General features: G+C 41.7%; 1 protein-coding gene across 1 annotated transcript; it reads left to right on the top strand.

Annotated features, from left to right (window-relative positions):
- The first annotated feature begins 705 nt into the window (after positions 1-705).
- Positions 706-18,658, top strand: LOC147891604 (mitogen-activated protein kinase 15-like). Its single transcript, XM_087388048.1, has 11 exons — positions 706-1,078; positions 1,281-1,689; positions 2,383-2,510; positions 2,684-2,743; positions 3,965-4,114; positions 4,313-4,468; positions 4,630-4,767; positions 4,851-4,924; positions 5,056-5,142; positions 17,289-17,473; positions 17,624-18,658. Exons 1-11 carry the CDS (start codon positions 1,052-1,054, stop codon positions 17,908-17,910), a joined length of 1,701 nt encoding a protein of 566 aa, XP_087244174.1. The 5' UTR covers positions 706-1,051; the 3' UTR covers positions 17,911-18,658.
- The last annotated feature ends 3,358 nt before the right edge of the window (positions 18,659-22,016 follow it).

Here is a 22,016-nt window from a genome sequence, read left to right on the forward strand (position 1 = left end):
TTGTGGAAATTGGAAGGCTAATACCCATTTTGCCACACCTTCCTTTGACTGCCATCACACCGGATCAGTGTGGAAACAAGCCCTTCAAAGACTACAGGATTTAGCCAATAAAAAAGCTTTAGACACTACTAGTCTTGATTCGAGCACCAGAAAAGGTGACATGTAGTCTTTGCTTGGCCTTGTTGAAGTAGGAGGAGGCATAGGTAAACTTTGATGGACCTTTAGATGAAGTTGGAAGGATTGGCTTTTGGGATTGGAGAACTCCCTTGGGCAGCACTAGAGATGAACTCACTGAACGGACATTAGTGACAAGGTATGGAGTGGTGGTCATTGGTAGCCACAAGGCGAGTGAAGGGGCCCAAGTCAAAAGGATAGGTTTGACGAGTAGTGTACACCTAACGGCGGCTGGAAGGTGATGAATCCAAAGGAAGCTTGGGGTTAGGTGGAGTGGGTGGGCAAAAAGTGTGATTGGGTAGAGAGAGAGACAAGGGAGGAAAAAAGGCGGCATGGGAAAGGGGGCGAAAGAAGCGGGGACAGCTGGGGCTTATAACAAAGTACAACAGAGAGTTAACTAAAGCAATAAACCAAACCACAGCTAAACTAGAGTGTTTTTTTTTTTTTGGGGGCCGGGGGGGGGAGGGGGGCTTCTTCACACCGACATAGGAGAGAAGAAGCAGCTTTACTTTCTTTTGGCTAAGTGTCTTTCTTTCTGCTGCTGCTGCTGTTGCTTCTTTTACTACTACTTCTTCTTCTTCTTCTTCCTGTGTTTTCTTCCAGCCTGGTTCCCATTTCCCAACGGCTCCTCACCTCCTCCTTCTTCTTCTCTGCTAGATCTGTCTCTCTTTTCCCTCCTCCTCCTTCACCTCCCTCCCTGCCGCCTTCCCCTTCCCACCCCTTATTCACTCCCCTCCTCCTCTCCTCTTCACCTCATTTCTAGGTTTCCTTCCCCTCCTCCCCCCTCTTTCCCTCTCTCTTTGCTTGCTTCCTTGGCCCCCCTCGGCCATTCGCATGTTTCTGCAACGGCTTCCCTCCAGACTTCGAGCCTGCCAGGATGCAGCCTGCTGATCAGCGTCGCAAGGTCAGAGCATTGCTTGTCCTCCGAAAATTCCCCCTTTTTTGTGCTCCCTGCCCCCGGGCGCTTATCCACTCACCCTGCTGGTTTTATCGAACGGTGGTACTAGACTGTTTGCAGGAACAAGAGCCCTGGAACAGGAACTTCGTAATTTACTCGATCCGGCCGACGACAAATTGCCTGACTTTTTGTGCCCTTCTGATTGCAGAACAACATAGAGACGGATTTTTTCACTGAATACGGCGATGCAAGCCGGTATGAAATTCAGGAGATCATAGGCAAGGGTAGCTATGGCGTCGTCTGTTCTGCTGTAGATACTCGCACGGGTGAGAGGGTGGCAATTAAGAAAATAAACGACATTTTCGAGCATGTCTCTGACGCGACACGCATTCTTCGGGAAATTAAACTTTTGAGGCTTCTACGGCATCCTGACATAGTGGAGATAAAGCATATCATGCTTCCACCCTCACGTCGGGATTTCAAGGACATTTATGTCGTGTTTGAGCTCATGGAGTCAGATCTGCATCAGGTTATAAAGGCGAACGATGACCTAACTCCTGAACATTACCAGTTTTTCCTCTATCAACTACTTCGAGCCTTGAAATACATTCACACAGGTCGGTTGATATGCGTTGCCAGTTGCCTCGAAATAATTTGGGTTGCTTGTAGCGCTGTTGCTTCGGCAGTTACACTTTCACAGCACGGGCCCAAAACACTAGCGGGCATTACTCCACGGCGTTTAATGGACTGAAGTGCAATCACTGCCATTATGTGCGTCTGATTTAGGTGCAGTCTTCATTTCCTGAGCCAATCAGTCCAGCATTGTACAACATGGTAGATATTGTTGCCAGTTTTAAGCATGTTTTCTGGTTCTGATACCTGGAAAATCTCCGCCCAGAGTGTGCATTTACGAAGACTCTGTCTAGTTGTGAATTGCAATGTCCAATAGGCATTAGCTTCTATTTTAGCTCTCTGATTGTTGTTTCTACTCCCGGAGTTGATAACTTGTACTGCTGTAAATATATCAGCGTTCTCTGGCCGTGCATTACATTGAATTGCCCCTGTAGAGTCTATAGAGGAGATGACAACAGTCATCGTAGAGGGTATGGTCTGTGCGCACGTGTGCATACGCACCTTCCCTACTACGTAGTTCACGTGTACTTATTTGGAAGTGCTTCTCTGCTTTCTTTGTAATTCGGTTTATAGTAACGGTGTGCACATTTTTGTTCTGGCATCTTTGTTGTTGAAGTTAGACTTGGGAAGTTTTGAAACGAATCTCTTTAAAGTCGTAACTTGTTATGGTTGTGCAGCTAATGTGTTCCATCGAGATTTGAAGCCCAAAAATGTGTTGGCAAATGCTGACTGCAAGCTCAAAATATGTGACTTTGGTTTGGCTCGAGTAGCTTTTCATGATACTCCTACGGCAATATTTTGGACGGTAAAGCAGGCTCTATGGACTCATGCCAAAATCTTGTATTCTTTGCATAGTTTTTTTGGGGAGTTATTGAACGCATGTATGTGCTCTTGAGAGCTAAGTCATCTACTTATCTAGCAATGTTGCCACCACGTATATCGTTTATGAAGATTGTGGCAATGTATTGTGTATTGCAGGACTATGTCGCCACTAGATGGTATCGTGCCCCAGAGCTTTGTGGCTCTTTCTTTTCTAAGGTGAGACCTATTTTACGTGTCATGTGATTGTGTCAAGATTTGGCGCTTGATTTCATTACAATTGGTTTCACTTGACTATATTCCACAAGAAAGGCATTGTGTGAGGTTTTATGCATATGCTTTGGTCCGCTTGATTTTTGAATCAATATTGTTGTGGCAGTCATGTTAAAGAGTGGTGGAATACTCTCATAAAGTACAGACTTAATTTTGACTCAGACAAATTTGTTTGTTGTTACTTTTTCATGATTTGGTCTCTGCATTTACTTAAACTTAGCGTCCTCTAGGTGTTCTTGGTGTTTAGTTGTGGTTGTAGTTTGATGTCAAAACTTGTTAACGTCAATCTTATGACATCAATATCTTGCAACTAAGGAAGGTCAATTGACCAGGCCTTTTGTGATAAGTTTATGTTGGACCTGGATGACGATTTTGTCATGAGGGTTTGTAATATTTTTTAGATTTTAGATGCATGCAAGCATTCTTGACCGGTTCAATTTCGCTCTTAAAAATGTAGTGCAAGAAATGTAAGGTGATGTAATAACTTACTTTTGTCTATATAATAACTTGAAAGACGAGGGTCCTTGACAACGGAAGTGGCAACATATGACTTAGGCGATCATTGTTTTAGATTGACAATTCGTGTAGACCAATTGCATGATTATTGTTTCTTGTTTGGGTTGTGGTTAAGCTAATCATGATGGTTTGGAGCATTGATGTTGGATACCACCCCGTTTGCTTAGCCATTCCCCTTCGGCAACCGCCAAGATATCGGCGAATGTGGGTTCAATACAAAATATTTGAAGTTGCCAGGCATTGTTTGGTCTGTTGTGATAGAACATGTCTTTCTTGGAAGTTGGGTTCCAGCTGGTGGTTGGGATGAAAGTTTATGATGTGCTTTTTTGATTGAATGAAAGTTTAGAAGACATGAAGACAACTAGGGCCATCCAGTTTGTCTGTCGAGTGAGCTTGCCAGTTTAGAAGACATGAAGACAACTAGGGCCATCCAGTTTGTCTGTTGAGTGAGCTTGCCAGTTTTTTCTCTTTAAACTGCTATTCACATTTGTGCTATCTTGTCCTACTTTTTTTCCCCCTCAGGAATGCTTGTCAATATTCTTAATCCGAGCAGACAGATGTAGAGGATCCATTTTAATTGTTAATTTTCAGAGGCTACAAGAGAATGATTATGAGGTTTTTGCCTCGCTGATGTGCTTGCTTCTGTTGCAGTACACCCCAGCAATTGATATCTGGAGCATTGGATGCATATTTGCAGAGATCTTAACTGGGAAGCCTCTTTTTCCAGGCAAAAATGTAGTTCATCAGCTGGACTTGATCACAGACTTTCTCGGCACACCACCTCCAGATGTTATTGCAAGGGTCTGTTTCCCTCTCTTCATGAAATTCACTATGATTCTTAATGGGTTGATGACTTTTGTCGTGAAACAAAAGAATTTGACTGAGATGCTCAATGTAAGGTCTGTTAAGAAATCTGTTCAATCCTCTGACAGACATATTTGCAAATATTTTCAGAAAAGGACCGATCCTTGTCTAAATTTTTTGAGTAAATTTTTTCAGGTCCGGAATGAGAAGGCGCGGAGGTTTTTGAGTGGAATGCAGAAAAAGCCACGTGTACACTTCCCTCAAAAGTTTCTAAATGCCGACCCTTTGGCACTTCGACTTCTTGAAAGGCTCCTTGCTTTTGACCCAAAAGATCGGCCAACTGCTGAGGAGGTATGGGATTCCCCTTCACACAAGTTTGGACAGTTTGGCTTTTCTAGTAAAGCATTTTGCCTGTTTTCCACTTTTTAATGAGGCAGTGGGCAGTTCTAGTGGCATGCAGTAGCCAGAAATGGTTAATCACCAACAGGTTCGTTCTGTTTTCATGCTGGTAGGCTCTGGCGGATCCTTATTTTAAGGGTTTAGCCAAGGTTGAGCGAGAACCATATGCCCAGCCTATAAGTAAGTTGGAGTTCGAATTTGAGAGGCGAAGGGTGACCAAAGAAGACGTCAGGGACCTTATCTACAAAGAGGTAAGGTAAATGTAAGGGTTGGCTAAGTTGGAAGCTTTCTTTCCCTGGATTTGCTATAATAGAGCACGCCTTTTCATTGGCAGATACTTGAGTATCATCCAGAGATGTTGAAAGAGTACCTGAATGGAACAGACAGGTCAAATTTTTTGTATCCTAGGTGTGTGACACAACTTCTAGCTTTCAATTTCAACACGTGAAGTGGATTTTTCATGGACATGTTAAGGTAGCTGACATTTCTTTTTTTGATTGCTTTGTTTTTTTTTTGGGGGGGGGGGTGGTGGATGGCAGCGCTGTAGATCAGTTCAAAAAACAGTTCTCTCATCTCGAGAATGGTGCCATGATACCTTTGGAAAGGCAGCATGCATCACTTCCCAGGTGCTGTTCTCTATCTAGGAGTGGCATTTTCTCTTATGAATTTCTCCTTATGTACATTGCTGCCACTGATATGTGGCGTATTTAATTGTGTCATTTATGGCATCAAAGCATTTTTGAGGAAGCAATGTGTGTGTGTGTGTGAGAGAGAGAGAGAGAGATTTCGAAGGCATACATGAGAGAGAATGATTTTGAATGCATACATGAGATGTCCTTTTGTTAAGAGAGATTCTTTTGCTAAATATAACGATACATATACATGATGTCTACTTTACCTGAGTGCTATAAGAGAATAACAAGTTGCCCAAGAAATATCTCTTTGTTGAGTATAGCATAATATTTATATATATATAGTAAGATATTGGGGGGGTGGGTGTGTGAGTGTGTGTAACGTGTTTTTTATCTAAATCTAAAGGATTAACATGAAGAAGAGGATCTTCTAGGAGATGGGAGAACTTTGAACTCTAAATTGTGAGGATGTTGGACTAGAAGCCTATAAGATTCTAATGAAGTCCATTAATCTTTGATGGAGGCCCTTTTGACCTTAGGTTTACATCTTCTTTTGGGAGAGGGAGCAAGTCTTGGGTGTAGTGAATCTATATTTGGAGCTTTCAACACCTTTTGCTCACGAGTCTTTGTGGTAAATTTGTTTGGTAAGTGAAGTGAAAGGTGTAAGAGGTATGACCTTTTATGAGATTTTCAGCTTATTAATGATGTAGGGTGCTCTTGGGGGCTTCAACATTAATTGACACATCTCATTGTGAGTGGCTATTGTAGGTTGGTGCTATAGAGTCATTCCCCCTGCATTGTTGGAGGACAATTTAGTCTCGCTACTTGTGGGATGGAGTGGCATCTCACATGTGAGTGAAATAATGACAACAAGCTTTTGTGGGCGTTTGGGTATGCTAATGATACTAGTAGCTTTTGTAGGCTAAGATCTTACACCAAATAAGTTAAGTGGTGCGCACCATTGTGGGTTGGTGCTGTTGGACATTTCCTAGTGCAAGGTAGAGGGCATGGGTTGTTGGCTTGGCATCACATGTAATTCCGATTCCCCAAATGACATCCCTTTTTCTCTCATTTTCAATGAGAGGAAATCCAAGATGTGAGTTGCTGTTGGAGGCTAAAATATTACATCAAATGAGTGGAGTGGTTAGGAGGCATGAAACCGGCCTCTAATCACTCAGAGGGCAGTGGAACTAAACCTTTAATCACTTCAGCACTTATTTACAGCTCACAAAGCATATATCACAACCATTAACCATTGCATGATCACCATTTGGCATTTACCCATTTGTTCACAAATAAAACCACTGAAAAAGGGATGGATGCTAGAATGCCCTTGCTCAACAAACATAGACAAGTGCACCCGATTGGCCCCAAACACCGTGGCGCCCCTTTCGGTATTTCTTTATATTTCACAGTGAAATGATTAGAAGTTACATCTGGGAGACCTTCCCTGCAACTGAGCACGCAGCCCCAATTCACTAAGCCTTCGCAAGGCTTTCAAGCATAGAACACCATCACATAAGTGCACTTAACCCATAGGCTCAACCCAAAGGCATTCTCTTTTCTGAATGCAATGCCATTTGTGTCCAGATGCAATCACACTGCACCCCAGCTGCACTCTCTCTGAGTGGTTTCCAAATGGCATTCACAAAGCTTTTCAAAGCTCCAAAATAAAATCAGCAAAGTACCCAACCAAAGAATGACTCATGTGCTGGGCACCTGTGAGCCAAGAAATAGCTTATGGCAACCAATAGCTTATGGCAAAAAGAAATTGCAGCAGCAAAATCACAACTCACCAAGCCCTGCAAACTCGGACCAAGTCCTCAATCACCAAGGGGACATAGTAGCCAATGCCCAATTGCATTCTCAGCCAAAGAGGAGTGCAAAGGCCTGAAGAAAGAGCATTTACAAGAGCCAACCAACAAGAATTCCACTGAAAAATGTGAAAAGAAGCACTTCCGTCGCGAATAAATGGGAGTTCTTGGGCTCAAAAGAAGCGTGCTTCAGAGAGGAATGCATTGAGAAGGTTTTGGAGAAGTTTCATCGCCGGAAAGTCCTCCAAAACTGAGAAAAACCAGTCAACCAGCGCGTGGGACCACTCGAAATTCAACAGAAAGCTGTAGCTTTGCAAGAGGAGAGGCCCAGGAGGTGGTAGAAGCAAGAAGGTCCAGAAAAAGCCACTTTTGCAAATTTGACCAGCAAAAGAAGTGCTTAGCTCTACCCATTCTACCAAATGCACGGAGGAAAAAGCATATCACTACGAAGGGGAGGCAGAGGGGAAGCAGTCGAGGAATCCAAACGGAAGTTGAGGAATCCAAACGGGTGAGGAGTTATGAAGAAAAACGGAATTCAGCTGAAGGAGGCTGAAAAACCAGAGAGAAAATCACACATGTGAAGTTTAGAAGGACCAGGAAGGTCCAGGAATGGCAAAGGAGCATGTAGAAGGCACCAGAGCCACTTGGAACTCTAGGGGGGCTACTGAAGGTACATGGCGCTCTAGGGGGGCTCATAAAAAATGACACTTCATCATTTTCGAACAACCACTCTTTTAATTCCTTGGAATGCCTTTGGACCTAGGGATTAATTACGCTTATGTGCTAGGCACCATGCCGCGCTTAATTACACATTATTAAGCCCATGCTTGGACTTTTAAAACCAAAGTTGTCACGGTCTTGTAGTACATTAAAGTACTTAGAATTTCACGCCCCCGTGACATACCCCTCTCTTGAAACAACAAACCACAGTTTGTGGTCCCAAAACAGAGGAGTGAGCATGAAATATAGCATAAAAGAGTATACAAGAAAGCCGCAGCTATAGTATACAGAGACAACGAAAATATGGCTAGGAGAGGCATGCATCCATCCTTATACAGTGCTCAAAATCTATGTGATCGTCGACGATCAATAGTCAAGATGCATGAATATCATGAAGTCTCACAGTAGAAATACTGTCAGCTCAGTATCTCGGATGAAACATACAGTGTCATCAAGCGACCTCATGAAATCACGGTGAGCCCGTTTGTATTGAGGGAGTGGAGGTGCTCCCCCCCTCTCAAACACCAGGTAATGCTCCAGATGCTCGCTCTGTTGAACTACTGTAGGAGCTCGGACCGTAGTCGGCTCTAACTGGAAAGCATCAAGGTAAAGCTGCAATATCCCAAGTGAATTTGCCAGTTCACCTTCCTCCATCCATTTTGCACCAAGTGATGGGTAATTTTGAAATTTTACCAAGTAGCGACGGATAACTTTACCCTTGAGCTTTCTATCTCTGTGTGCCAAAATTTGCTCTGGGACTAGAAGTTCATCCTGTTCTTCCACTTCAAGCTGCACCTCTTCAGGTAAATCCTCGGGAATATCTCCATGATATTGCTTTAATAAGCTCACATGAAAGGCATTATGTATCTTCCAATGCGGAGGCAACTTCAGCCTGTAAGCTACCTCATTTATCTTTTCAGAAACCTGGAAAGGACCATAGTAACGTATGTTCAGCTTTGTGTACAACCTTTCCTTGCCTTTCTTATTTTTCAGCCTTGCTTTCTGAAAACGCAGCAAAACCCAATCACCCTCTGTGAATACCAATTCCGTGCGGTGCTTATCTGCTGCTCTTTTCTGCTTGTCCTGACTTCCTTGCAAGGCATATTTAATCTTCTTGTAAGCCTCTTCAAGGCTTTCCACAAAACGATCAGCTTCGAAGATTTTCTCTTTTGTATGCAAAATGGGAGGTATCTTCCTGGCACCTTCCACTATTTCAAAAGGTGCTTTACCTGTGGATGTGTGCAATGTATTATTGTAAGCATATTCTAGTAAAGGCAAATAATGCTCCCATTTGCTTTTGTGGTCTGAGACATTGCATTTAAACATATCCAAGATGGTAGAGTTTTCCTGCTTCAATTGTCCATCAGACTGAGGGTGAAAAGATGACGAAAAATTCAGAGTAGTGCCCATATTTTCAAACAGCCCTCTCCAAAAGAGGCTGGTCATCCTCGGATCTCTATCACTGATTATGGATTCAAGCATCCCATGATACTTGAAGACATGCTACAGAAACAATTTGGCCATTTGATCTGCTGTAATTTTCTTTCTTACTAGCACAAAGTGGGCTTGTTTGCTAAACCTGCAAATTATTGTCCACAATCCATCATGTCCAGCACGAGTACGTGGAAGATGGAACACAAAATCCATAGCTATGCTTTGCCATGGTCTATCCGGAATTGGCAAAGGGTGTAACAACCCAGGTGCCTTCTGCCTGTCAAACTTTACTTTCCGACAAACCATGCATGTTCTCACATATTCTTCCACATCTTTCCTCAAAGATGGCCAATAAAAGTATTGCTCCTCTGTTGTAATTGTTGCTGTAATTCCCCTATGTCTTGCATATGGAGGAGCATGACTTTCCATTATGACTTTCTGTCGCATCTAATCAGTGACACAGAGTCATCCATGCATCAAAATGAAACCCTCTTTCAACATATAGTGATCATGCCTTTGACCATTAGAAAGCTGATCATAAATAGTTGAAAAATCAGCATCATTAACATATTGATCTTTCATCACATCTAACACATTGTTGTAAGCAATGCTCACTGCTGAAACACTGGGTTTCTTGGAGACTGCTTCAGGATGTGGTTTCCTGGTAAGTGCATCAGCCACGACATTTTTGTTACCCGGCACATGTACAATCTGAAAATGAAACATTGAGAGGAAGTTAGTCCATCAGAAAGCTGATGACCATCAGAAAGCTGATCATAAAAAGTTGAAAAATCAGCATCATTAACATATTGATCTTTCATCACATCTAACACATTGTTGTAAGCAATGCTCACTGCTGAAACACTGGGTTTCTTGGAGACTGCTTCAGGCTGTGGTTTCCTGAAAAGTGCATCAGCCACGACATTTTTGTTACCCGGCACATGTACAATCTGAAATGATCTGTTTGCACATAAAAATCAGCTCCAAGAAGGTAATGTTTCCATGTGGTATCCCGGCAGTTGAACCAATGAAACCGGCCTCTAATCACTCAGATTGCAGTGGAACTAAACCTTTAATCACTAAAGCACTTATTTACAGCTCACAAGGCATATATCACAACCATTAACCAATGGCATGATCACCATTTGACATTTACCCATTTGTTCACAAACAAAACCACTGAAAAAGGGATGGAGGCTAGAATGCCCCTGCTCAACAAACATAGACAAGTGCACCCGATTGGCCCCAAACACCGTGGCGCCCCTTTTGGTATTTCTTTATATTTCACAGTGAAATGATTAGAAGTTACATTTGGGAGACCTTCCTTGCAACTGAGCACGCAGCCCCAATTCACTAAGCCTTCGTAAGCTTTCAAGCATAGAACGCCATCACATAAGTACACTTAACCCATAGGCTCAACCCAAAGGCATTCTCTTTTCCGAGTGCAATTCCATTGGCTGTCTAGATGCAATCACACTGCACCCCAGCTGCACTCTCTTTGAGTGGTTTCCAGATGGCATTCACAAAGCTTTTTAAAGCTCCAAAATAAAATCAGCAAAGTACCCGACCAAAGAATGACTCATGTAGCACTGCTTGGGCACCTGTGAGCCAAGAAAGAGGCGGCACACGCGGCCAACCAATAGCTTAACCCATAGGCTCAACCCAAAGGCATTCTCTTTTCCAAGTGCAATTCCATTCGCTGTTCAGATGCAATCATACTGCACCCCAGCTGCACTCTCTTTGAGTGGTTTCCAGATGGCATTCACAAAGCTTTTCAAAGCTCCAAAATAAAATCAGCAAAGTACCCAACCAAAGAATGACTCATGTATAGATGCAATCACACTGCACCCCAGCTGCACTCTCTTTGAGTGGTTTCCAGATGGCATTCACAAAGCTTTTCAAAGCTCCAAAATAAAATCAGCAAAGTACCCAACCAAAGAATGACTCATGTAGCACTGCCTGGGCACCTGTGAGCCAAGAAATAGCTTATGGCAAAAAGAAATTGCAGCAGCAATATCACAACTCACCAAGCCCTGAAAACTCGAACCAAGTCCTCAATCGCCAAGAGGACATAGTAGCCAATGCCCAATTGTATTCTCAGCCAAAGAGGAGTGCAAAGGCATGAAGAAAGAGCATTTACAAGAGCCAACCAGCAAGAATTCCATTGAAAAATGCGAAAAGCACTTCTGTCCCGAAGAAATGGGAGTTCTTGGGCTCAAAAGAAGTGTGCTTCAGAGAGGAATGCATTGAGAAGGTTTTGGAGAAGTTTCATCGCCGGAAAGTCCTCCAAAACTGAGGAAAACCAGTCAACCAGCACGTGGGACCATTCGAAATTCAACAGAAAGCTGTAGCTTTGCAAGAGGAGAGGCCCAGGAGGCGGTAGAAGCAAAAAGGTCCAGAAAAAGCTACTTTTGCAAATTCGACCAGCAAAAGAAGTGCTCAGCTCTGCGCGTTCTACCAAACGCATGGAGGGAAAAGCATATCACTAGGAAGGGGAGATAGAGGGGAAGCCATCGGGCCAAACGGATGTCGAGGAATCCAAACGAGTGAGGAGTCATGAAGAAAAACGGAATTCAGCTGAAGGAGGCTGAAAAACCAGTCCAAAATCTTAACAAAGGGAGAAGATGAGACAGAAAACCACACATGTGAAGTTTAGAAGGCCCAGGAAGGTTCAGGAATGGCAGGCACTAGAGTCACCTGGAACTCTAGGGGAGCCACTGAAGGTACATGGTCCTCTAGGGGGCCCTATTAAAAATGCCACATCATCATTTTCCAACAATCACTCTTTTAATTCCTTGGAATGCCTTTGGGCCTAGGGATTAATTACGCTTATGTGCTAGGCACCATGCCGCGTTTAATTACACATTATTAAGCCCATGCTTGGACTTTTAAAACCAAAGTTTTCACGATCTTGTAGTACATTAAAGTACTTAGAATTTCACGCCCCCGTGACAAGGCACATAGGGGGGCCACTGAAGGTACATGGTCCTCTAGGGGGCCCCATTAAAAATGCCACATCATCATTTTTCAACAATCACTCTTTTAATTCCTTGGAATGCCTTTGGGCCTAGGGATTAATTACGCTTATGTGCTAGGCACCATGCCGCGTTTAATTACACATTATTAAGCCCATGCTTGGACTTTTAAAACCAAAGTTGTCACGATCTTGTAGTACATAGTGGCACCCTGTGGTAAATTGGTCCTTTTTTGTTGGGATCACTTACTTGATAGCGATAGATTGGGATGGAACAGTCCGATATTCTAGACCCAGAGTATGGGATTTTATTTTTTGATTAGGTGCAAGTGGTAGTTGGCATGGGCATCATTAATAGGAGAGAACCATTGGAAAAGGATACAACGTTGACAGACATGGAACTTATGAAAGGGTGGACTTTGATTGACTTGTAGCTTGCACTATCAACATTTTGGCAATTGTGGTAACATGCAATGACAACACCAAAATAATGAGCTTGGTCTTGAAAACAAGGGGAATAGGATTTCTAACAAAGATCATCCAAAGTAATATTTAATAATAGCTCATAGTACTTTTAGATAGCAAGCCTTATTTTGTCTTGTCAGTTGACTAGCTCAAGAAGGGGCGTAATCGTCAAGAAGTTCATGAATTCTTGAAGCACTCTAGTCCCCGTCATGAAATTATATATAATGGGATGGTAATAGAGTGTCTTGTGGTGTAGGTAGATATTGGGAGGATTTGTCTCTAAATAACTACGCAAATCTTTTTCTAAAAAGAAAAAACAAATGTAGTCTAGTCCCCGTCATGAAATTATATATAATGGGATGGTAATAGAGTGTCTTGTGGTGTAGGTAGATATTGGGAGGATTTGTCTCTAAATAACTACGCAAATCTTTTTCTAAAAAGAAAAAACAAATGTGCTTGCCTTGTGATTTCAATCTTTTAAGAAAGTAGTAGTAATGAATTTCCTTATATTCTTATTCATGAACATGGGCCTTATCTTTTATCTTATGAGTTGTGGTAGAGCAAACATTTGATGATGTCAGTGGGGATGTCATAGTAGCTAGTTCTTGCTATGCGTGATGGAGTTTATGGTTTTCAATCTTATGAGTGACTATCGTGAGATTGAAACTGCACTATGTTGTGAGGTGAGGAGAATGAGACAATCTATAAAATAGTTTTGCCAATATCAATGATGGGCTACGATTCGATCTCATTCTCAATGAGATCAACCCTTGCCAAACTATCTACTTTAAAATCCAAACCAATGTTGAGATCTACAGCTACATTTAGCCCATTACTACTTGTGCTACTATGCTCATCAAAATCAGCATCACCAATGGTAGGCTCGTCCTCATGGGTAATGGCCTAAATATATGTATCTCCCAGAAGCTGTAGACTAAGCTAGAAGGGTTGCCCACCTAGGCTGATCTATAGGCAGCAAGGTGGAGAGGATCATTCTGGATAGAGAGCCTACTATGCTCGAGGTGGAGCACAGGGGCTCAAGTCTAGAGATATCCGGCAGATAGTAGAAGTACCTTGTGGTAAGATCAAAGGACCACACTCTGGTGGGACTTTGGATCTCTCTCTCTTTTGTTGTGTCCATAGTTTTGGACGGAAATATATTGTTTTGGTAGCTTCTATATCTGGCTGGCTCATTGTCTATTGATGAGTGTGCACATCTATTCGATGCACATTAAGTAAAGAAGTTTGTGATTCCACACCCACACACACTGTGTGAGCTCCTGGGCTATTCTATCAGTCTTCCGCTGTGCGTACCCTCTGTTGTTTGATTTCTAACACATACAGAGCCCAAAACACCCACGTGACTAGCAATAACCTCCCACAAAGTGAGCAAACTGCTTGCAATTCAAGTCATCACTCACAAACTAGTGGTTCTACCATGAACCAAATCAGCCTCCCCTAATATCATTGGAGCAAGGAGAAGCTGTGAACTAAGATGAGCAGCCCCTTATATCACCTGCAAATTCCAGGATTGGCTCCCACTATCAATCTGCAACAAACAATAGGCTACTGCGAACATCCACGAGCTCTCTGGAACAATCAAGAATCGTTGAAACGAGCAAGAGTTGCAAATGAAGATCAGCCACCTTCACAAAATAATGGTGCAACGCTTCCTCTATTGATCGCCGGTCGCCCACAACCTCTCAAATTGAACAACGTTGCATCTAAAATCACGTCATCATATGCGACCCTGTAGAAATGAGCAAAAGGTTGGCGTAGAAGAATCGATTGCCTTTTCTACGCACGCCCACAGCTCGACTTGAGGCAATCAGGGACCCCCCACGAATATCCTTCTACTCTTCCTCCCACAATGCTCACGAAATGACCCAGAACTTGGCAACTAGATCACTACTCCAATGCTTCCTGAGAGTGGCCGAAGCAGCCTCAGTAGGTGGCCTTGGCTTTCGCTTTCACCTCAATCTGGATAAGTTGCACATTGTATGGCCGGCCGATGGAAATTGCAATCTCGGCAGGTTGGACAATCCGTTCAGAGCCTACTAATCACACTGTATGATAGACGAGCCATTGGATTAAAAGCAGCTGCCCTCGAATCCACTGGAGCTTCCAAGCTTCCTATGAAACTTGAGACGAATCAAAAAACACTGAGGTCAGGCACCCGCCACTCACGGAAAGGAACTCACTTACTTCTTGAAGCTTCTATCAACATCCACGGTGTCCCACGGTCTGGTAGCGCAGCATCAAGCTCCCGATCCGAAACTCAAAAGCACACCTGGTGCAAACTGTCACGAGCAGAAGCTACACAAATCAAAGTTGGCAGCTCTCCTTCCTGTCGGCGCTTCCACGATCTCCTGACATGTAAAAGCTGCTTATTATCACCCATGTCTCACCCGGTCTGTAAGAACCCCTAATGGCGCATCCCTGCTATTGCCTGTGCTACGAAAGGCAGAACATTCAAGATGACAATAACAATGTCCCAAAAACTCTCTTCACAACATGATGGCGAGCAAGAGACTTTACAAATACCTCGCAGCTTCCTTCTACAATTGAGATGAGCTCGAAGCTCATGAAAACACGATCAAGTGCCTTCTACAACCTGAGACGAGCAAGAAAATGATTTAAAACCAATCCCCGGCCACTCTTCTTATCGATGCGCTAACTGGTAGTTTCATTTCACTCTACCTAGCTCAAGTCCCCTCCTTTCCATGTAGAACTTTGACCATCGATTGGCTATTTACATCCACCAATGGGAGCCATCCCTTTAATTTCCTTTTTTCACCTCTCTACATGGTCCTCTCTTTTTGTTGTGGGGCATGCATAGTACCCCTTAGCTATAGTCTTTATAAGAAAAGCACGGGTTCTCCTTTAGCTCCTTAGTGACCACAACTTTTTTGCCAATTCACTGCCCCTTCACTACTAGTGCTCCTCTAGAGATTTTACACATATTGAACCCATTGATGTGGAGGTTCCAAGCTCCATGGGTCATCCAATCATCAAATTGGCCGCAAAGTTCGTGTCATCATTTCCTTCAATCAGGGCTCTTAGACAAGCAAACTTTTATTTATGAAATATATAGTCAATACAAAATATTTTCTTAAAAATAAAAGAGGTCATTGTTGTGCTATTCACTAGCTATCATATCCTACCTTATTCGCTAGCTACAAATTTTCCTATGCATAAGTGCTCCTATACGTGGCCTATATGGCATTTTCTTATTTTACAAAAAGATATTAGCCGCACAAAAAAGCCCATCAGCCCATCATCGTACACAAAAAAACCCATCAGTGTATACAAAGATCTAACTTCTTTTGGTGAAGGAATTTTATCTTGGAAAATTTGTGGACTTCATTGTCCAGCTAAAATTTAGATGCTCGTTTGGGAGAGACTAAATTGAAATATTCAAGACTGCTCAAGTAGTTGTAGCTTGAATGAAGAGATTTTGGACTACTTTTTGATTAGCCTTCTCCTTTAGTGCTAGCCTTCGTCATGACTGAGTCTGCCTTTCATCTCCGGAGTGCCGACATAAACTCAGTATGGAGACTTTGTATAAATGGATGCTCAAGTATGTGGGTGTGTGGATTTGTATGTGTGAGAGCATATTTTTATACTATGGTATATACCCACTGTTGGGCATTGATGACGTCAGTGGGGATGTCGTAGTAGCTAGTCCCTGGTATGCGTGATGGAGTTTATGGTTTTCAACCTTATGAGTGACTATCATGAGATTGAAACTGCACTTTGTTGTGTTTTTAGAGGATGAGTTTGGGAATGTCCATGGATTCATCTAGGTATATTCATTGTGCAGCTATTGTACTTTCTTAGATCTTAGCATTACTAAATCTTCTTTAGGTTTAGAAGTTGATATCGGTGATAAATGGAAACAACTGGAGTATGCTATATTGAATAGCATATGTGTACCTCACATTAACTAAACACTTTGCTTTGTGCGCGTGCGCGCATAGTAACTGCGTAGAGCAGAATGTGGTTTCTTCATTACTTTTCTTGTATTATAGCCCCTTTTGAGAAATAATATGATTAAATTACTAAATTGAGAGTTAGAAGAATTGTTACTGATTACAAAAGGTAAAAGCCTAGCTCTTTGTAATGTAAGAAATACGTCCTTTGGCAAGAGACAAAGTTTGTGGCCGTTGCGTTCTTTCACTTTGGCACATATAATTTTGCATTCTTTGAGAGATGCATTGATAATATGGGTGCTCACAATGTGGCACGGGGTTAGTGATAGAATGGGTGTTCACAATGTAGGGTTTGACTCCCTTCTATGGAATGGATCCTTTGTTCATTTCCTCCCTATGGGCTAACATCCATCAAGCTATTGACCTTCATCAAAACTTTGTAAATAGATGTCAGCTGCATTGTGACCCATAGGTGGGAGCAGGATCATACACCACATAGCATTTGGAGGACCGAGTAGTTAATTAAAGTTGGGTTTGTGAGCTTGAATAAGTGTTGCTTGCCGTTCTATAAAAAATGATTGGGTGCTCTTTTGCCTCATCATTGTGCTTCACAGCTGTTGCTAACTGTAATTATCTTTTCATATTCGCTTTGTCTTGCTGTGGATTTGCGTGGCAAACCATTTGTGGTTCTTCTTTGTATCAAACTGTTGTGTGTGTGTGCGCGTGTGGGTGTGCAGTGCGAGAGAGAGAGAGAGAGAGAGAGAGAGATAGAGAGCAGGAAAGTCAATATCTCTTTTGCAGGCCCTGTCTGTATTACTCAAGTGAAATGGGCAAATCACAAGAGCAAGTTAATGGTGTTGCTGCAAAAGAACATGTTTTGGATGTACGAGAGGAAGCTGTCAAGTATGTTAGAGAGACTGAGAAGTTGCAGCTCGATAGGGCTGCAGCCTCCAATAATTTCAGGTCTAATCAGAGGCCTGTTACAGGTGAACCATTACTTACCTAAGGGTTAAGGTCTACTGTATGAGTTTAAAACAAGATGTTTGCCACCTAAGGTGTTGTCAGCGCTTGACTATGGTGTCCTTCACATGTCAGGCATCTGTATTTTAGAGCTTATCACGTTCTGTTCTTCACAGGTATTCCTGCTAAACCAGGCAAAGTTGTAGGTCCAGGGTTGCCATTGGATAATGGCGTGTGTAAGGATGGATTTGATCCAAGGCGGCTTGTCAGGAATGCAGTCTTACACACTTCTCATAATGGGGTTCCTCTTTATTCTTACTCAAGAAGAACTGCAACAGAAAAAGATGATAAAAGAGAGCATTTGATTGGCGAGAGTGTGTTGCAACCCAAAACCCAATTTGCAGGCATTGGGGCAAGCAGGAAAGTTGCAGCAGCTCCAAATGGTCTTAACCACATATACTAAACCCGCCTCAATGAGCACAGCGCTATGTGATCTCATCCAATTCTTGGTTTGATTCTTCAAATGTTGCATCTGATGGGACAGTTCCTATATCAAGGCAATGCACACTCCGAAGAAAACATGAGTTGTCCTCATTTGTATTTGTAAAGTGAATGCCTTCTTCCCGCGGCGGGAACAAGATTTGCATGTATTGGTATAAAGCAAGCGGATGGGTATTCTTGAAGCCTCCTTTGTATTTCTAGCTACAGCCACATTCTTCATGGTGGGAGGGATTTTACATGTTGATCTGCAGCAACATGCAGGCTTATTGAACTGCTTTGTGAGCATATTCGTTGCTACACATTGCATTTCATAAGTACATTGTGTAAATATGCAGGTAGGCAAGTCAACCAGCTTAACCAGCTTATTGGAAATTTGTCAATGTGCACATGTGATGCTACACTGCAATTGACTGACTCAGGAAAATGACTGATACCAGTCATAATTCATTTTTATGTGGGTTGTAAGTGGCTCACTATTATGATTTGTTTATTGTCTCCATTTCCGTGTATTCTGCTTGGAAGTCTCAGTAGGCCTCCAAAGTTTGCAATATTTTGTCAGTTATGAAGTCAGCAGACTTTTATAAACAATCATCCTTACAGTATAAGCCCTCTATTTTTGTAGTAGCTCATCTTTAGCAGCCTTTGAGTTGCATGGGTCATGTGATTGCTACAATGCAATCAGCTGACTGAGGAAAACGACTGATGGCAGTCAATTCATTTTTATGTGGGTTGTAAGTGGCTCGCAACTGTGATTTGTTTCTTTTCCTTTACTTTCCTTGGATTCTGCCTAAGGTTGCAACGTTTTGTCAGTTATTGCCATAAACAAAATGAATTTATTGCTTAAATACTAGTAATTTTGCTAAGGCATCATGTGAGAATGTCAATTGCCTTTGATTTCCACTTATCATATGAGTCTTTCCCATGACAATGCATTTCATGAGGTGCAAGGCCCCACAAGCTCAATAGTTTTGTGCCATTTCCATATGTGAAAATTGATGCCACCAACACAATTTTGTTTCAGTTTTCGAACTCATCACTAAGGTCATCTTGCCCAACACATATACTTCAAGGGTATTATAGAACCCAAAATTGAAAAACCATCATAGACCTTGAACTGCACTCAATGTGCTTTTCCTCTATTACTAAGTGCTTTTTCATGAGGTGCTCAAGTTCCTTTGAACAAAACTTTATTATGTGCCATTCCCATATGTGAAATATGCTTGAGGTCATCTAACATCACATCTCATACCTAGTCAGCCAAAGATTTGCAACATATTTTAGTCCATGAAAAATATATACTGAGTAGAAGATACAACAACGATACTTTGTGCAACATATTTTGGTCCATGAAAAATACATACTTCGAGTAGAAGATACAACAACGATACTTGGAGCACTGAAACAAAAGAGTTCAACAATTTGTCAAACCATTGCAAAATGCAATTGTTAGTAAAGCTGATATTTCTGCAATATTACAAGTTTGAGCACATAGCATCAGTGGAGGCATTGTATGTTTCTATAGCGCTCTTGTACCATGGTGGACTGACTACTTTTGCTTCCCTTGACTTCATTCTATTTTGTAACATTCACAATCCTACTTCCTCAGTATGAGGACGCTTTTAATCCGTGCCTTACCAGTACCTGAAACAGCGAGAATTAACCAATTCTACTTCTTGTACCTGCACAATGGCATCCATTGCCTCTGACTGAGTAGTTTAGATGTAAATGGAACAATACACTTCCTTTGAAGATTAGTAAATGATAACTCAGGAAACACTTGCAAAACAGTTATAATCTCTAAACAACTCCGACACTCAAAAAGGCTGTTTTCAAAAGCATCCCACTCTAACGTTTCAATTGTCACCATATAATAACATGAAACACGTGAAGAGACTCCATCACATTGCATTGGTCAGTGTACCATTCGTCAAAGTTATTGGTAAGATTTTAAGTGAAGAAATGAAATGAAAATATGAGTTTCCTGAGTATGAGTTCCCTGATCATATTCCAAGAGAAGCAAGCTTTGTTTCATGAAGATTCTTTGCTTTACAGCCCATGCAGCTCAAAGGCTACTAGCAATATAGAGCTACTAAAAAAAAGAGGGCTTAAATGATTGTTTGTAAAAAGTCTGCAGACGAGGAATGGTCTAACAATACTCAAGGTAGGATCTTGTGTCTCAATTTCAAGTTTTAGTTATTTAACTTGCAGAAGGGGTATTGTGATGAAGTCATCATATAGAGCAAACAACGATGGGTAATAAAAATTGTGGAAAGGATTCCCTAGAATTTATGCCCCTTATTTGAAAGCCTTTATGTAGGAATCATTGTTAAAGGTGTGGCAATCAAGCCATAGATGAATTGACGAATTGACTAGGATAGACACAAAGGAACATGGGAAGACCATGTGGGTAGTGCATTGGTTGAAAAAAATGCATGGTATGTTGTTCATAGACAAAGACTCACAACGTAATTCCAAACAATAGGTCAATATCGAAGCAAAGAAGATTGCAACTTGTGCCACAACAAAATATTGCTATAGTAGACATACAAAAGTATTGCTACACGAGGCCTTAGAATGTTCACAACTACCAGGGCAAGCGTCCATATTTGTACATGTCGAATGTAAGGTATCCTACTAGCAGGGGTTTAAAATTTTAGATGTGTTATGTAATGACAAGGCTACCCATAGAACTAGAGAGGAGTAAAATTGCCAATCTTTTCAATCTGGTCTTAGGGATAATATACCTTAAAAGCATGTTTTTAATTCTCTCGCATTAAATGGATGTTAAATTAACATGCCTAACTTAAGGCTAGCAAGAAGAGGTGTACAAGAAGTCGCCTCAAGGACACCTCCAAAAAGGGTTTGAGAGTTCAGTATGTAGTCCCAATCAAGCTTTGTGTGGTCTCAAAGCAAAGCCCTAAAGGCGTGACATAGCAAAATTGATATCTGTTTTAGGTAGCAGAGTTCAATGTACTAGACCAATGATTGTTAAAGATTTGATTGTAGAATGTGCATAGGATAAGAACTTGTAAAAAAAGAGGGTACATGCATAGTTTATAAGATGTAAGGGTGAATAGGGGCTCTCACCCATGCTTACCCTCCTTGTCAACATTTACTAGAGCTATAGTGCATGTACCTCGTGTCATTGTGCTACCCTTTGCCAAGCCATAATGCTTCATCCAAAGAGACCTGAGTGGAGTCTTGGAATGCTCTTAAGAATAAGTACGGTGCAAAGAATATGCTTGTTCAAAATCTAATCTGAATTCTCTCATGAAGCTAAAATATCTTATTGACTAGTTTCGCTATTGATACTAAAGTGGACAGTAAGACATTGGTCTAGATTTTCTTAGACAGAGAATATGATCAATTTGAAACTATCATGGTTACACATGATGATCCTCCGCCCTTTGAGACGTGTTGATGCATGAACAAATCCATAGAGGTAATTCTAATGAGAAAAAACACGATGAACATGCTTTGTAGCTGGAGGCCAAAGTTCTTAAAGAGGAAGAGGCCAATCCAATTCCCAAAGAGGAATAAACTTCAATTATGGAGGACTACTAAGCTAACCCTTAGCTTCCGCTAGAAGCAGAATTAGTCATCCTCCCATAAACATGGTAATTTAACAATAGGGATGATTTTAATCGAGGGAGATTAATCACTTGGTCACTTCTATAATCCGATTTATCAAACAATAGCGATCGAATAAGAGGAAATCAAAAGAATTACAACAATAGTAGGAACTCTCAAAGAAGATCCATCAAATGGAATCACTATAAGATACTTGGCCATTAGGAGTCTACATGTTATGAAAGAAGAGAGATCAATGACCAGGACAAAGACCCAAATAATATGCCCATCATCATGATCAAACTACTCTCAAAGTGGAAAATTTAAAAAGGTAATTATGGACTTCAGCGATGCGATCAATTAGTTTAATTAGGTTCAGCGGCACATATGATAGGTTATGATGAATAGACTCATAGGAATCTAAATTTAAAAGAGCATGTAATTATTGTAGATGGTTTGTCCTATAACGTTGAAGCTAAAATTCTATGTCATTTGAAG

Source organism: Dipteris shenzhenensis, chromosome 17 (genome assembly GCF_047967505.1).
Source record: "Dipteris shenzhenensis isolate YYH24624 ecotype China chromosome 17, Dip_SZ_1.0, whole genome shotgun sequence".
NCBI lineage: Eukaryota > Viridiplantae > Streptophyta > Polypodiopsida > Gleicheniales > Dipteridaceae > Dipteris > Dipteris shenzhenensis.